At 43.2% G+C, this 16,943-nt stretch overlaps 1 protein-coding gene across 2 annotated transcripts in view; it reads left to right on the top strand.

Annotated features, from left to right (window-relative positions):
• Ccdc141 (coiled-coil domain containing 141) overlaps window positions 1–16,943 on the top strand; it is a 152,643-nt gene that overhangs the window by 65,149 nt on the left and 70,551 nt on the right. For both annotated transcript variants that reach the window (XR_003376853.1, XM_005346624.3), the window contains exons 7-8: window positions 6,099–6,293; window positions 16,218–16,390. Coding sequence is in view for 1 of the 2 variants with exons in the window: in XM_005346624.3 (XP_005346681.1) it covers window positions 6,099–6,293; window positions 16,218–16,390 (368 nt within the window). In the remaining variant the exon portion in view is untranslated. The remainder of the gene's footprint in view (window positions 1–6,098; window positions 6,294–16,217; window positions 16,391–16,943) is intronic.

The following is a 16,943-nucleotide window of genomic DNA, read 5'->3' as shown; positions in this document are numbered from 1 at the left end:
AAATTAAATTAAAAAAAACAAAAAACAAAAAAATAGAGTGAAAATCAAGAGTAAAAAAAAATTGTCTCTAAGAAAAAAGAAAAAAAAAAAAAAAAAAGAAGATTCCCCCGTATTCTAGTCACTGGTGTGGGGCTTTGTTTATCATGGTACTTTACTGATTTTATATTTTGCTTCCAAACTTTATTATGCCACAGCCATTTGTTCAGTAACAGCCACAAGCACCTGCCCTGCACTGCTGAATGGGCTGCACTCAGTGGCCAAACAGTGGAGAGAATAAAAGAACCCACAAATGCTCTAGCCATGGTTTGGGGGTGCTGCTTGCTTTGTTTTCCTTGCAATGAGAAGAAAATAGCCTAACTCATATTTAGAAATTAATTTGGGGATATCTGTTGTTTCTAGCATAGCCGATCAGTCCTAATCCCAGCAGGGTTATTTATGAATAATTAGGCTAATAAATCAAATCTGGGAGCACTTCAAATACCGGATTGTGAAGTACAGCTGATAAGTCATTGAAGGAAGCCGCCACAGAAGCAGGAGCACCACCAAGTGGTGGTGCCAACACTGGTCTGCTGGGGAAGTCGGACTCAATTGCAAAAGTTTAGCCTGGAGCGACTTAGCAAGTTAGGAATATAAAGCTTTCTTCCAGACCCACGTCTTGCTCCTCTCCAGAATTCTCTACAGGGAGGCTAAATTGCACATTTCTTTCATCCATAGATGAGACTGGGTTCTTTCTGCCGGCAGCCTGTGCCCTTGCAGGGATGTACCACGGGAGGGCGTAGTTCACAAGGCCCGTGGGAAGTGCAGTCTGAACACAAGGCCCGTGAGGGAGCCCTCTTTCTCTAGGATGGCCCTACAGTCGGACAGGTCAGCCTGGAAATGCCTGGAAGGGAGCATAATGAGGAGGACCTGCACAACAGTTCACTTGACATAATCAGAATTTGTGCTTCCTGCCCGCTCGCTGCCATTCTTCCGGAGCGTAAACATTTCTTTCAAAAACATGCCTGCTCAACGCAGACTTTCAAATGTTCCCTGATTAAAATTGCCAGGTTTGTTTGTACCATCTGCTAATGCAATCATGTGAAATTCGGATTTTTCTGTCATTGAGTTAATCGTCCTGGTACTGAACCAAATGGGATCAGAGATTTACGACTGAGGAAGAAACGGTCTGCATTCAGTGAGGCGGTCTTGGAATCAGCCGTGCTTTGGGAGTCGTCTGTGAAGTCAACATGGGCCTCTGCCCCACCTGGTTTGGGCAGTAATAGCCTGTCAGCCCTCCTCAGTCTCTTACACATGCATCCCCATTTCATTTTGTCCATCTCCCCTCACCTCAGAATTACATCGTGAAATCAAGCATGGAGTGACAATGTATCATAAGGTACTGAATTGCGATGTCTTCTCCTCTGTGGGGAAGTTTTGTGTGAAGCAAAGCTTTTTAAACATACTGCAATTGTTATTTCTTTTGCTTTTCAAATTGGAGTAGTGGACATATTTTACTTTTTGAACCCACTTAATGGCGATCCATAACTTCATTTGAAATCTTGCCCAAGACTGTAACAAAAATAAGAGAAAGAAAAAAGAAAGAAATCTTTCTTCCTTTCTTGTCTAGCCACACTAATCCTCTATAAAATTCCTTTTCCATCAAGGGAACTTAGAGCAAGCTCGATTTCTCTAACAAATGGAATACTGAGTGGTGCCGTTTAAAAGGGTCACTACTGTGAGTGAAAAACATGGAAATAATGGAATGACCCAGAGAGACAGCCTGAGCCCAGGAGTAGACGCGGCCGCTCGACTTTATTGGGTCAGGGATATGCACGTGCCTCTGTCTAATTGGAAAGCCAGGGAAATGCCAGACCTTGGCTTCTGCTGGTGGGGACACACACTGGAAATGCTTTACTGCAAAGTGACTGTAACCCTGTAAAAAGTTTAACACGGAAGAGACAGCGGGAATGGCTCAGAGAAAAAGAACTAAGATTCTCGCCATTGGGCTCCCCCAGCCTTGACAAGGTTGACAACTGTATTTTTTAAGAAGTGTGATGGATTCAGATGACTTCCGAAAGTTTTATCTTAAAAAAAAAAAACAAAAAACAATAAAGCAGTAAAAGTGTCTCCTCAGAAAAATGCCTGGGGAAATACATCATCGCCGTGGTATAGAAACGCATCAGAAACTGCCTACAGATTGCCCAAAGAAAACAGAGCCAATTTTCTGAGAAGATTGAATAGGAAAAGTGAATGCACCCAGCTTTATTTAATGCCCATGAGTTCATGTGAGAATGTAATTAAGAATGGGAAGAGATGAGAGGCTGAACCCGGTTCTTTGTTGTTTCCTCAGAAGGTCGAGGTCTACTCTCTTTACCAGGATTCAAAATAGCAAGTGACTGTGTGTGTGTGTGTGTGTGTGTGTGTGTGTGTGTGTGTGTGTGTGTGTGTGCGCACGCGCGCGCGCGTGTGTGCGTGGAGGAGGGGCTGGGGGGGGTGTCCCACACACTTGACTCTGTACCAGAACATTCTCTCGTGTGGATTTTCATTTTTTTCCCCTCAAGGCAGATTGATGTGTGTTCTTAAAGAAAAGGCCTTCCTCTCCTTATTGGTAGAGAGCTTTATTAGTCTGTTCAATTGGTAAAACAAAATTAAGCCTGCGCTTGGGCAGGAAATTTTTTATTATATCTATAATAGATATAAACACGACGTTTGTTTTGCAGTAGTGAGATTTCTGATTTGAAATCCGAAAATCCTAGGGTGGTGTATGACTTTTATCATCAGGGAGGCCTTATCAAGGCCCTAGGGAAGTTTAAACACCTTGGCTCTCTCGGCTGATAGGGTAAACCCACCTGAGAAGGTGAAAACCTGTTGTATCCTCCTCCAGGGCGAGCTGGGGATGGAGATAATGGAGATGATGGAGAAAGAACCTGTGCTTCGGTTTTGATTCCTCTTCTTGCCGGTGCTGAGACCTTTGGCAAGGGTGCCATTCCTCTGAGCCGGAGTTGCCGTGTGGTTAAAAACGTGAATGACGGAGTGGGCCTTCGAGGGGTGGGTTAGGATGACGTGAGGTGATACACGAAGAGGACCCGGCACAGTGCTACCATGCAGGAAGGAGAAGCCATGGTTACCCCCTTGCTGAAAGCTAGTGCAGCGTCCTAAAGCTTCAAGTCATCCAGTAGAATGCACCGTGGCTATGAACCATTTTTCCATATTCTGATTGTGTCTGCATCTTCCTTACACATAGCACACTGAGCAATCCCCCCTGCTTTGCCTTTATTAAGGGTCCTTCCTCACTAATCAATGCATAAGTTTCTAGTCAATGCCAATTAAAAAAAAAGATTACCTGTTTTAGTCTGCATCTTCACGTATTATTTCTTCATATGAAGTCAAGATTAATTGTCCCATAGATATTAACAGATTATAGAAATAATGGCCCAAAGTCTTGAGGTGGATCTCATGGGTAGCTAAATGTACAAAGAAAAAAGAGCGAAGAGATGGCTCAGTGGCTAAAGTATATTTTATACAAGTGTCAGGGCTGGAATTTGGGTCCCTGGACTGCATGTAAATGGCCTGTAGTTCCAACCTTAGTAGGAGCAGACAGTAGATCCAGAGAGCAGACTAGCACCGACCACATCAGTGAGCTCTGAGTTTGATTGAGAATTCCTACCTCAGTGAATAAGGCAGAAGAGTGTTTGAGGCCATACACTCACCGATTGCGCCCACACACGAATATCCATCCATGCCGAGGGATGTCAGCGCATACTCATGCACAGCACAGCACACGTGCATACATAAAAGATGGAAAGAAATATACAAGAGGAAAAATAAACAAGGAAACAGGAAGAATGGGGTTAGCAGGAAGACAAGCAGACAGTTCAAGGCCTCCTAGAGGGGCCTGGCACACAGCAGCATAGCAGAGATTTGAGAATTTCTGGGACACAGAACCCTGTTCCCCTTAACACTAAGTACCATGCTAATCAGTAATCCTTGGGGAACATACCACTACCCTTAGCTCAGAACTGGGAAAAGATCAAATATCAGGTAATGGGGGCAATGAGAGAACTCGCGGAAGAAAGCAGGGTTGGTCCTCAGTGAGACCAGGTGTGTATACTGCGGGCTGTGCCACTTCAAGAACATTTATTCTTCCCCAACAGGTCTTGGCCGGTTTTGAAGTGGGAGGGTTATTTACCATGCTTTGGAGAAGAATGCCATGAAATAAATGCATTAGTTCTGTTCAAGTAGGGACACAACGCTCTTTGAGAAAGTGGGTGATCTTGAGAAGGCATGTGACACAAAGCCCGTGCCTATGAGGAGAGCTCTTCTCATTGGTGAGGCATGTGGAGGGTTTGGTATCAGCACCCTCAGGTCTCTGGAAGGCAGCATGGTACAGAGACCCGGGCACTAGCCTCACTGGTCCCTCTTATGGGCTATGTCACCGTGTGTAACAAAGTCTTCTGAGTCTGTGAAACATGACAGAAAAAAAAAACCCACACCCAAACCTGAGGATTTTCAAAGATTATAGTTACAAGCCACACTTACAGAAGGCTCCTCCCACTCCTCCTCCACCCCTTAGCCCGCCTCCCTTATATTTATAGCCCTCGATCAAAAGAGTTCCCACTTCAATACATACTGGGACAGGTTCCATGGAATTACAAAAGAATATCTGTTATTTCTACATTCAAGACTAACTCATCACTGAAAAACACTCTCATATTGTGTATGTATATTTAATATATTTTACAATGTAATATAGAATAGTTGTATGAAATAGCAATCTGCATATTGCTAGAGAATGAAGTTACGTTTTATTCTTTCTTTGAAGTCCCCAACTGTACCAGGTATGTTGTATGCAGTGTGTCTTATGAAATTAATGGAAACTGTCATGACTCTGACCCTAAACTCAGACTTGTTTTATGCAACATAATATAGCCAATGTGATGTATTAACAGGACAGTTTTGCATAGCAGACATGCCAGGACAGAGTCAGGCTGAGATGTTTCAAGTCTGATGTCAAATTTCTTATGCTTCGTGAATTGCCCTGTGCTTTATTTAATGTCAGCTGAGAGGGCATCGGAAAACACACCGACAGGACAGCCATCTTAGTGGCAGTCATTGCTTTATGCAGGTCAATCTGGTATCACTCAAGAAAGTTGAACTTGCTCAAGAAATTAACATAAATACTGGTTTATTTCAACTCGTAATTTTTTTCCCTCTGTTGCTTGTGTTTTTAACCCTCATGCCACATAAAGTAGAAAGCTAGGCTTTTTTTTCTAAAAGATACTTATATATTACTAAGTGTGTAGCATTAATAGGTGAGACCAGGATCAAGAAGAAAGCAGTGCATTCTGATGGGTGTTTATTTTACAACGAGTAATGAACTTCAATCTTTCTGTGCAGGCGAACACATAAACAATAGCTGTGGACATGGGATTCCTCTCCTTTCTTGTACATGTTTGTTCCATTGACAAGGAGACCGAATTGTGGAGAGATACTTTTTTTACACTTAAATGGATGTAAATCAGACAAAACGAGTGGGGGATGTTGAGTGTGTTTAGGAGTAGAGGTAGCAGAAATGGATGTGATCTGCTTTAGGGCGCGATCAGTCAGTCACTGCCATTTCCCCTCTGCCGTTCTCTTCTTCTAGAGCCTGTTTTCTGTATCCTTTTCTATTCTGACTACACGTTGGTACTCAAACCCACAATGTAGCAGTTGCTTCTACACGATGTATTGGACTTTATGGATCAGAAAATATAATGACAGATTCCTGATTCATGTCTCCCAAATCTTTGAGGCATGGCAGAGTGTCTTAATTCTGTTTGCTGTAGTATGAAGTATCATAGGCAAAGACTGATAAGCAAGAATAACTCATTTCTCACAATTCTGGGGGTCAAGAAGGGACAAGGGTTCTGTTGTGATGAGGGCTCCTTCTGGAATGCAGATGAACTTCCCATTGTGTGCCGTGTAGCAGAAAGAGAGTGGGCATCCTGTCCTGACCTTCACCCCCCCAAACCATCATATTCAAGGATTCCATGTCAACTTTGGGTTTGGGGAAGGAGGCACACACATTCAATTCATGACAGGATCTGTGTGCAATCACTAAAGAGGATGTTCTCTTACAGGAGTGGAATTCGACCGTAGAGAAGCTGAAGAGCCAGGCCCTGGAGATTCTTCTGTCAAAGGACTTCGCAGACAAAGAACACCTCCAGCTCTCAAACCAGAAACTGAATCGGCTTCAAGAAGAGTTTGGTCGACTTATGGTGGATAGAAAGACTTGGTTAACTCTGGCAAATGACTTTTTCACCAGTGCCGATAAGGTCAGTGTGAGGTCAAGATGATCATCATAGGTACTTGGGCTATCTAATAAGAGACCCATTGTGTTAGCTGGTCAGGGCACATTGCAAAAGGCTAAATTCCATGTAGAATATCAAACTGATAGAAAAGAATTATAAGATCATATTCTTGTTGTGGCTATTGGTTGTTTTTTAACAACTAAGGGATTATGTTTTGATGTGCACAGAGTTAGTTTTTAAAATCACTCCAAAGCTAGGTTTCATGACACACACTCGGGTGGCTGTGAGCTTGAGGCCAGCCTGGTCTGCATGTTCCAGGCCAGTTATATAGTGGGACCCTGCCGTAAAAACAAGCAAACAAACAAAAACCACAAATAAAAATAACCAACAACAAAGCAACTTTTAAAAGGTTTCCCTTTGGAGCTGTCATTGGTCTGTTTGTAGGAGACAGTATTCTCCACGTTAAATTGTTTCTCCAAGAGATAAGGAAATATAAAATATATCAGGTTGAAAAGAAACCTTAACAGTGTTAGCAAAACCCCTTTTGTTTTCACTTTAAAGAGTAGTTCAGGCTGGCCTCCTCCTCCCATTTAGCTAAGGATGGCCCTGATCTGACCTCCCTGTGTCCACTTCCCTAGGGCTGGGGTTGCTGTCATGCATTACCAAACCCGTTTATATAGTGCTGGAGACTTGTGCACACTAAACGAGTACTCTAGCTCCTCTGGAATAGGTTTCCATCTCACCTTCTGCTACATGAGAAATAAGAAGCTTGTCTGCATCCCAGAAGAGAGCCTTCATCACAACAGAACCCTGGTTCCTTCAGGAGCTCAGGCTTCCAACCTCCAGAATCCTAAGTAATACCTCGCTACTGTTTATACACACAGGTGGGGTTCAGTGTGTGTGGCTGCTGCTGTTACTTGAAACGTTTCTGACCTTTGCCACAGTAGCATAGACCTCCAGATATCTGCACTGAAATTATTTAAACAGTTAGATTTCAGCAATTAAAGGTAGACAAAGTAACAAGCACAGGACAAGGGAAGCTTCATACAAAGAGCTTTAAAATCGCAACACTGGTGCTGAGTGTTGTAAACTACATGGTTACTTCATTGTGAAACTGTTTACTTACAAAAATCTTTTGAAAAGATGAGTAGTAAAATTTTAACACAGAGAAGATTGCATTTTGGTAAGCCTATTAAGTGCTCTTGATTAGCTGTGTGCTTTGGGGGTCTCACTGTTTTAACATAGGAAACAGATACAACATATAACATATATAGCTGGAGATAATGAACAAAGTAGATGTCAATTGCTAGTTATTTTTTTCCTTAGCAGCCCAATTTTGAAGTTGTTTTGAGGTTGTAAAATTTCCATCACACCTTTGATCTACACACCGAGTGAGCTGTTTCCAAGTCAACTGTGAATGCAGCTCAGGGAAAGAGTAATAGAATGAGTTTCTATAAAGCAGTGCTTCTAATAGAAGCTGCGGAGCTCACAGCCTTGCAAAATGTAGACAATTCTCTCTCTCCCTCCCACCCTCCCTCTCTCCTTCCTTCCTTCCCTTCCTCCCTCCCTCCCTCCCTCTCCCCTTCCCTCCCTTTCTCCCTCTTTTGTTCTCTCCCTCCTCCCCCCACTCTTCCTTGTTCTTCATTATTTGGGTTTCTCTGCATTCATTATTTGATACCTCCCCTTGGTTGTTGGTCATCTGACTTTATTCTCAGACCCTGGGGAAACTTGTAAAAGTTAAAAAAGATGAACTGATGGAGGAGGAAGATAGGAAGGAGGAAGGAGAGGGAAAAGACAAGAGTGGATACTTTCTGAATTTCATATAATAATGCAAGTCTAGTCTAGAGAAGAGAACCCCAAAGAGTAGATCCCTAGATTCCCTCTCTCATCCCACAGCGTGCTAACTAGTCCCAGTATAAAGTTGGCTGGCGTTCGCCTGTGCTCTGACTTGTGGCCAATGGTTCTCAGAAAGGTTTAGAGTTTGTTCTTTTTAAGGAAATTACTTCCAAATTAAAAACTAATAACCCAATGTGAAAGATGATGGATATGGGGGCTGGGGCAGGGCCAGATGCCAGAGTTCATAGAGTGGAAGGTGAATTTTCACCAGTGCATTGTTTCTGTTTTAGTAAGGTAAAAATAAATGACAAATTTATATAGAGAGCAAATCTGTGTAGGCCGAGAGTCAAACCCCTCCTATGACTTATCAGTGACATTTTTCTTTTTGATTAATATTTTGGATTCCCCAAATTAAAAAAAAATCTTACCATTTTATCTAATCTTGCCAGAAAACCCACAAATAAACCTCTGAAGGGCTGGTTTAAAAAATTATTATAGTATCAAGTCTTTAAAGTAATTTTCTGCCTAGAAAGGTAGAAAGGTATGTAAAACACACACCTTTAATCCCAGCACTTGGGAGGCAGAGGTAGGTGGATCTCTGTGAGTTCGAGGCCAACCTGGTCTACAGAGTGAATTCCAGGACAGCCAAGATTGTTAAACAGAGAAACCCTGTCTCAAAAATTTTTAAATAATGATGCTAATAATAATCATAATTTTCGCCGGGCGGTGGTGGTGCACGCCTTTAATCCCAGCACTTGGGAGGCAGAGGCAGGCAGATCTCTGTGAGTTCGAGGCCAGCCTGGTCTACAAGAGCTAGTTCCAGGACAGGAACCAAAAGCAACGGAGAAACCCTGTCTTGAAAAATCAAAAAAAAAAAAAATCATAATTTTCTAGGCTAGAATTTCTGTGTATAGTAGTAGGTGGGGTAGTTTTTAATTTACATCATCATTTTTTTTCTGAGAAACACCATGTTTTCCCTTGGAAAACTCCCTGTGATGTGTCTGGAGGATGCTGGGTTTCCTTGCTGTGAGCATTTGTATTTGTAGGTGACACCATGCTCCACATACCAAGGACTCTGGGAGTTTCCTGACTTTCAGGCTCACTTGCTGTCCTTTCATGGATGCTGGCAGAAGACACATGGTTTCTGAATCGGCGCCAAATGACGACTGCAGCAAAGCCCTAGCTGGGTGGCAGCAGGCAAACGAGCTCAGTATGGCTCAGTTCCAACATGGGCGATAGAGAGGAGTACAGGCCCACGTCTCCCCCACAAATTTAACAACGTGAAGGGGGTGCAGGCCCACGTCTCCTCCGCAGAGTTAGCCGCTTGGAGAGGAACTCTCAACTCAGAGAATCTGTTGTTTTATAGCAAGCAGCAAGCCTACTCTTTTATCTCTGGGGGTGACATCACCTCAAATGGGAAGATTGCTAGCTGTAGAACACACACTGAGATAGGTGTCCTGCTAAAGAGGTCAGGTCATCTATTCTTGGCTTACAAGAGACCAGTGTTAGAGATTGCACGTGCAAGATTGGCTGCTACTGTCACGGGGGCACAAAGAAGACCCTGCCTAAGGACAGCTCTTTCCTACAGACACCAATTCTGCTTCTGATAGGAGAATTATTATCTCAGCAAACAGACGCATTGGCTGAACTGCCTCATGTTCTGTCAAGTGCCTGCGTGCCGTGGAGGCCAGAAAGGGCAGTCAGATACCTTTTAGCTGGAGTTACAAGTGTCTTTGACATGGGCACCTGGACGCTCTGTTAAGAGCACAGGCTCTTAACCACCAATCCATGTCTCTATTCCCTTGGATTCCTCTTTTTAGAAATCATTCTTTTCTCTAAGAAACAACTAGAATGGTGGCTTCCCACCAAGCTTCTTTCACCTTGATAGTATGTTACGTTCCTACTATTGACCTGTGTTGGATAGTTACTTGAGTAAAGCCAGTGGTAGGTGTGGTCCCAGGTGCTGGACTCTCATGGGTGTTTATAAGACAGAGTGATATACTGTAGCAAAGTCATGGGGGTTAAGCCCAGTACTGAGGGGAGCCCTGAGCAGAGCCCGACCAGGGCAAATGTGTCGAGATACCACTGAGTGCACTTGGGAAGGTGACACACAAAGGGAGGGCAAACACCGAGAGATTCAGAGTCAGGCAGCGTGGCAAATGTCGGCTAAGTCATTGCCTGAGGAGGGCGGTAGAAGATCAGCATTAAGGGAGATACAGGAGAGGTAGCCAGGGGCACAGAGAGGAGTGTGGACACCATGGTCAGGAGTGTGTGTTCGTGTGTGTGATTTACAATATATAGTGTTTACTGTGTATGTTATGCATTATCTACTAGTTGTTGCTATTATTTATCATTTGCTATATAATACAGAAGAAATAATTGAGAACTTGAAAAGAGATTATGATAAGTCAAATCTCACCCCAGAAACTGATAAGGACATCTTCATTTACTCTACCTTCCTTCTGCCCCCCCCCCCATAGAATAATGACTGTGCAGTTCAGAACCTTGTACTTTAAAGCTCAGAGATCAGACAGATTGTTTAAACCTCAGCAAATACTCAAGAAAGATGGCTAAGTTATTAGTACAGAAGTATTAAATATATGATGGAAAATATGGGCTGTTTTTAGTATCGGCTTCAAGGTCTGATAGTCAAGATGTTCAATTTTGGGGTTATATAGCCCAGTAGTAGAGTGTTTGCCTGGTGTCTGTAGGGTTCTGGGTTTGACCTCCAGTGCTCCAAATAGAAAAGGAGACATTCAGTTTGACTCCTGCTCATGAGTAAGCACTTTCCAAGAAACTGGTCAGTGGACCCTTAAGTCATGACTGTATTCACTGGGTGTCCTTCCATGTGTCTGTCTATACTATTATGTATCTCTTTTGGCAGTGAACAAATTCAGCCTTGTGGATATAGTCACTTCTTGGCAGATTTGTTTTTCATTGCCTACTTAAACTAAGAAATATGTCTACCTCACTTCGTATTTACCCAAACACTAAGAATAGGGCCTTCTAGATAAAGGTTTGAATCATTGGGAACACAATACTAACTTCAGGGCTACTGCTCTGTTGGAGACCAGGCCCCTCTGAGCATAGCTCTTAACCTCAGTAGAGCAGTTGAGGCTGCTTGTAAGACACCTTCAAGACAGGGCGATTGATACTCTCTCACAGGAGAGGAGAGAAGCCTCACTAGCCCCTCACCTGAGGTTCTAACCACTGCTTCCTGTCCCTTCCTGTCTATTTTTTTTTCTCTAAATGCACACAGCCTCATAGTCTGAAGGGAGCCAGTGGATATATTACGTGCAGCAAGTTAAGTGAAGGAAAAGACTCCCTCTCTGAAGGTACAGGAAGGTTGCTATTGGCATGGCTTCTCTGTGGTCACCCACACTCCTATAAGTAACCCCTAGCCCGTGTTCTGTAAGTAGCCCAACTAATTCATTGGTCGCCCATGTTAGGCCTTGAGAGAATTCTACTTTAGTCTGTCCTAATACAGCACCTGATTTGTTCCCATCCCCACCCAGGAAAAAGATCATACAACAAAAAAAACTGTCTTGGGTTGTTCATGAGAGATTATATTGATCCAAAGTATTTGGGATAAGCTCAGTTTGAAAGGGGAAATCTTACCGCAAAATCCAAGGAGCACCAATTCCCAGTGCAGCTTCTGTGTCATGCCTGAGAAGCTGAGTGGGGTTTCATAAAAGAGAATGCCACGTGTATCCCCCCTCCAAAGTCTCCAGGCAGCTTTCACTGTTTATTAACCTGCAGTTCAAGAGAGAGGTCGTCTTAATCATCTTGGTATGCCACCTAGTGTTGAAAATGTTTACGTTGCATGAATGAATCAACAGCTGGTTCTATGGTACATGGGTCCGGTTTTTGAACTTGAGTTTTTGCTTCAAAAATAAGTCTAACGATCTCCATTTACTTCAGGGAATATCTTTCCATACTTTTTTAGGGTTGGTAATAAATCGTATAGGCTTTTAAGGGTAGAGCTGGAATATAAAGTCAACTGGAGGGCCTCAAGGAGAAATTGAGAAATCTTTGTTAGCATGACTGAGACAGTGATATCCCGGGTTTTAGAGTCAGGCTGGGCATGATTCTGTCCTGACTCGTTTTTTAACCACATAGCCTGGACATGTACTTACCGTCCCCCTGCACCTGACATCTTTATTTGTAAAATAGAAATCCTGATTCTGTTTCCTTACAGGATCACCAGGCCACCTAAATAAGTTAGTGCACCGCATGGCTAAGGGCTTGCTGAGAGCCATCCACTGTTCTCCCAATCCATAAGCGTTTCATATTGCTTTGGCCCCCTAATGTGGCCAATTTTATCCTCAGCACACAGTTGAGCCTACGGTTCATAGATGTCACTGGATATTCCTTCAGGGGATGAAAGCAGAAATGATTCATGCATGATTTCCCATATTAATAGTACAAAAATCATCTTAAAAATCTCTTAAGTCAGTTAAGATAAAAGAAAAAAAATGATGAACAGACCGGAGAAGCCTAAAGTTCTGCTTCATGAGTCTCCTTTCCTTTGTGAGGTGAATTTGTCTCAGGAAGACTGAGATGTTAGTATGTACAATTTCTCCATTCCCTTATTGATAAAATGCTGCTGATGCCCGCATTCAAGCCAAAGCTCCTTTTTCAGCATTTTTTAACGTGTGAGGAAAACCTTCTGAGCAACAAATGGCTTTAAACACAGCTTTTTAGGAGCACTCATCTACCCTGTGACTGGAAGAGGTGGAGTGGGGCAGCAAAATAATTTTGAGAAACAAGGAACGGATGGGGTAGTGGGAGACATGGGAAAGAAGGACCTGAAATTCATCCTCCTCCAGCTCTTGGTCTTCATAGCTTTGCAAGCTGGAGCGCCTTCAGCCGCATCCTGAACGACGAGTCCAGCCTGAGCCACCAGCAGTTGTCTTTGGTGATGCTTAAGATCAGAAAGGGAAGACCTGTGTCCTTGTATAAGCAACCCAGAGGGGTCCTGACCCTCCAAAGGAGGTGGGAGCAGAGGTCCTGCTCAGAAGCCATGTTGAGTTTTGTGTCCTTGGTCATTGTCCAGGGTGTGCCATTTTGTTGTTATCCAATATTGACTCTTTCCGAATTTACTGGTCAAAAATCGGGCACTGTTATTTATCCAGCATCTTTGTGAACCAGCATGGCAGCAGAATTATGCCGGATGACTCCTGAGTCTTTTTAAATAAATAAAACAAATAAAACACGCCATTCTCTGATCCCATCTATGTTTGATTTGGTGCGGTTGATTGACCCTGGATCTGCTCTTAACAAAAGGAAAAGGAAAGGTTTTTTTCTCTATTGGCCCCTTTAAGAACAAAAGCCAAGCAGTTCCTTCATCTTTCCCAAATTAGGGCTCCAAGGAGCTGACCTGTCTCCTCTGAATGTGGGGGACCGAGATGGTTCAGATGAGCTAGGATCCAGCAGGAGAAAATAACGGCCCTTGCGCTTTTATCTTTTCCTCCCGGTCTAGTCCTAGGATCTTGATTGGCCCTGGACATATAAGGCTTGAAGAAGCAGGGGGCTGTGGAAAGAAGAGAGAAGGGAGAGGACACGTGAATTCCAGTCGTCTGTGTGAGGCTCACAGTGTTCTCACTGCCGGGCAGACCTCTGTGCTGTGATTGCAGTAAAGAGATCCAGGATATCAAGTTCCCTGCGGATAGGGCACATAGCAAAGGAATCTCTTCTAGTCTGGGATGAGTGGGATGAGAGCGGTGGTGCTTAGGTCATTTCTGGAAGTGGCTCATGGATTCCTCATCGAATTCTACTCACAGAGAGTATACTTTTGAAGGAGGAATTCTTTTAAAGCCCAAAGGTTTAGTTCTTCTGTTTGTGTCTACAGAACTATCCAACACTCCCCCAGTGATGCTTAAAACGAAGTGTACTGGTTGGTTTTTTTATCAACTTGACACAATTAGCGGCATCTGGAAAGAGAGAGCCTTCGTGGAAGAATCGCCTCTGTCAGAGCAGCCTGCACGCGTGTCTGTGGGACATTTTCTTGGATAATGGTTGTTGTGGAGGACCAAGGCCACTGTGGACAGTTCTGTCCATGGGCAGGTGACCCTGGGTTGTCATGGAGGACCAAGGCCACTATGGGCAGTTCTGTCCATGGGCAGGTCACCCTGGGTTGTAGAACAAGGAAAGCCAATAGCTATGCTCTTCCATGGTCTCTGATTCTGTCCCTGCCTTGAGCTCCTGTTCTGGCTTCTGTCAGTGATGGTCTTTAATCTCTAAGATGCTGTAAACCCTTTCCTCCCGAGTTTGCTTTTGGTCTTGGTGTTTTACTAGGAGAACAAAAAGCGAACTCAAACCCTAATGAACTCCACTATGAGATCCCTTTCACCTCACTCACGGGTGTTCTGCACGGGTTTGTGATAAGCTAATGAAAGAATGCCAACCTTTTATATTGTGATCATTTTATTACTTGCTCTATTATGCAGAGAAAATCATAAAGTGTATCCCTAATATTTGATCTGTTTGAAAAGAATATGGGAGAAAATTTGGCTCACTTGTTTCCAAGTTTATGAGTTGCCTTTGCCCATATATGACTCTTACTATATTATATATTATATATAATATTATATAGTATATGTAATTATGTTTGAATATTTAAATATTATATGTTTATATAATATATATCATATCTTTGCCTATATGACTCCTACTTCTTGTGTATGTTTGGCCCTTCAATTTATCTTCATTATTTTGGGATGTCATGCCTTTATTATAGCATCAAGACTAGGGAACAGTGACATTACAAATGTATCTATAATAGCCTCGTAGTTTTAGCTTCTAACCCCTATGAAAATGAGGCCATGGTCAAGGCCTGGTGTAGGGTCACAGAAGAAATCTCCCTAAGATGAAAGGCAGGTGACAGGTGAATGTGCCCTTCTAGGAGACTTTTTAAAGATGTGTTTAAGTGACCAATATCTACACTAGCAGCTAAACATGTGTGAGTACTTTCTAAACACTCACCCTCATTCTTAGTTACTTTCTTTGTTTCTCTTTAATTTTTCAACCAACAACAAACATGGCATGACTCATTATTCAACCAGAATGGAGTCAGATTTGTAACCAAGAAAAGATACCTTGAATTCTCCATTCTCCAATCCTCCTCTAGTCTTAGAAGGACACTAAGACTTTTTTTTCTTTTAAAAAGGAGCTTGGAGTTTGTCAGTGCAAAGTATAAATATAACATGCAACAATTCACCAGTCTTAAACTTTAAGTGGGCTTTAAGGGAATTCAAGGTAATTTTAGCTATGCCAGAAGTTTGCTTTAGGCATTGGTTTTAAATCTTACCCTCAATTGACAAGAAGCTCCATTTTTATTCTAAATAAGAAACCCCAAATTTAAAATTAAAAGTGAGATCCCAGAAACAGTGCTCGTTCCTCAGCGATGCTTCAATGAGCCATAGAAAGACCCAGAAAGTCATGCAACATCTTTACTAATGTCAGCGTATTTCTGCATTTTGCTTTGTTTCCAACCTCAAGAGAAGCATGGTCAAGTAAGAAAGGATCCTTGGATATCAAGGTTTCTCTACAAGGCTTAAGTGACTAGAGATTGCAAACCTGGAAGACATGAGGACATTGGAGGGAGGAGAGAATCTCAACATAAAAGAGCATTTGAGAGATTTCCGTAGGTTCCAGTTCTGTCCAGTTTGAATTTGGCCATTTGCGTTACTTCCCTAAGACAGTAAGCTGAATGAGGGGGCACATGCTCCATCCATCCCAACTCCACTGCTGAGTTATTCAGGCCATGAAAGGATACACATTTTTAATAGCTCATCCATTATGTGTGTAAAACATGCAAAATATCCATTTGACTCTGAATTTCAACCGTGTCTACCCGCGTCGTACAGGTGTCTTCTCGGTATAAGCTATCTTGGTACTTTTATGGTGTGGATATTTATTTATGTTGAACTAAACTGTACGTTTCCCTAAGCGGGGACTGCACAGCTGTTCCCCAGAACTGAGATATTTTTTGTTGCTACGCTCAAACTACTAAGTTCAATGGCCCGCTTTAATCGCCAGCGTTCCGTGCGCACACTGATGCTGAGTTTTAAACTAGAAAAGCAGAAAATGAAAGTATGTTTTCTTTGGCAGGCATTTGATGTACTTGGAGAAGTCGAAGCTTACCTTAAGCTCCTTAAATCAGAGGGTTTAAGCCTGCCTGTCTTGGCAGCGAGGCATGAGGAATTACACAGAGAAATTAAAGACTCCACCGCCGCTGCTCTGCAGAAGGGACGGGCCTTAATCAGCCAAGCCGACTCGTTCAGGTGAGGAAAGTCTGCTTCATCCCCCAGCCTAAGGAGCTTTTTCGGTTTCCACAACCTGGTAGGAAAACAAGTTGCACAAGGTTTTTCTGTGTTTTTTTTTTTTTTTTTTTTTACCCCCCTGCTTCTGATGTTTGGCCGCATTATGTTTGGCCGCATTATGATGATGTGGCTTAAAAGGTTCTATTGAATTCTGCCTACGGTGATTCTGAGCACAGCGTTGCTCCCCCTGAAGTGAAGCCAGGGGTCAGAGCATGAGGACTTAAAGATGCTGAAGCTTTGTGTCTGTGCGTGTATGAGAAGAGGGAGAAGCAAGACACCAGAGAGGAGCTTTGCTCTGCAGGCTTTCCACATCCTGCCTCCTCCATGCTTCTCCTCCCTCCCTCAGCTTCTCCCCCCTCCCCCAGTCTCTTCCTTCCTCCTTCAGCTTCTCCTCCCTCCCCAGCCTCTCCTCTCTCCTTCAGCTTCTCCCCCTCCCCAATCTCTTCCTTCCTCCTTCAGCTTCTCCCCCCTCCCCCAGTCTCTTCCTTCCTCCTTCAGCTTCTCCTCCCTCCCC

This window comes from Microtus ochrogaster, chromosome 4 (genome assembly GCF_000317375.1).
Source record: "Microtus ochrogaster isolate Prairie Vole_2 chromosome 4, MicOch1.0, whole genome shotgun sequence".
In the NCBI taxonomy this organism is placed as follows: Eukaryota; Metazoa; Chordata; class Mammalia; order Rodentia; family Cricetidae; genus Microtus; species Microtus ochrogaster.
Note: the sequence above shows the minus strand (reverse complement) of the source record. Positions and strands in the feature narration are given on the sequence as shown.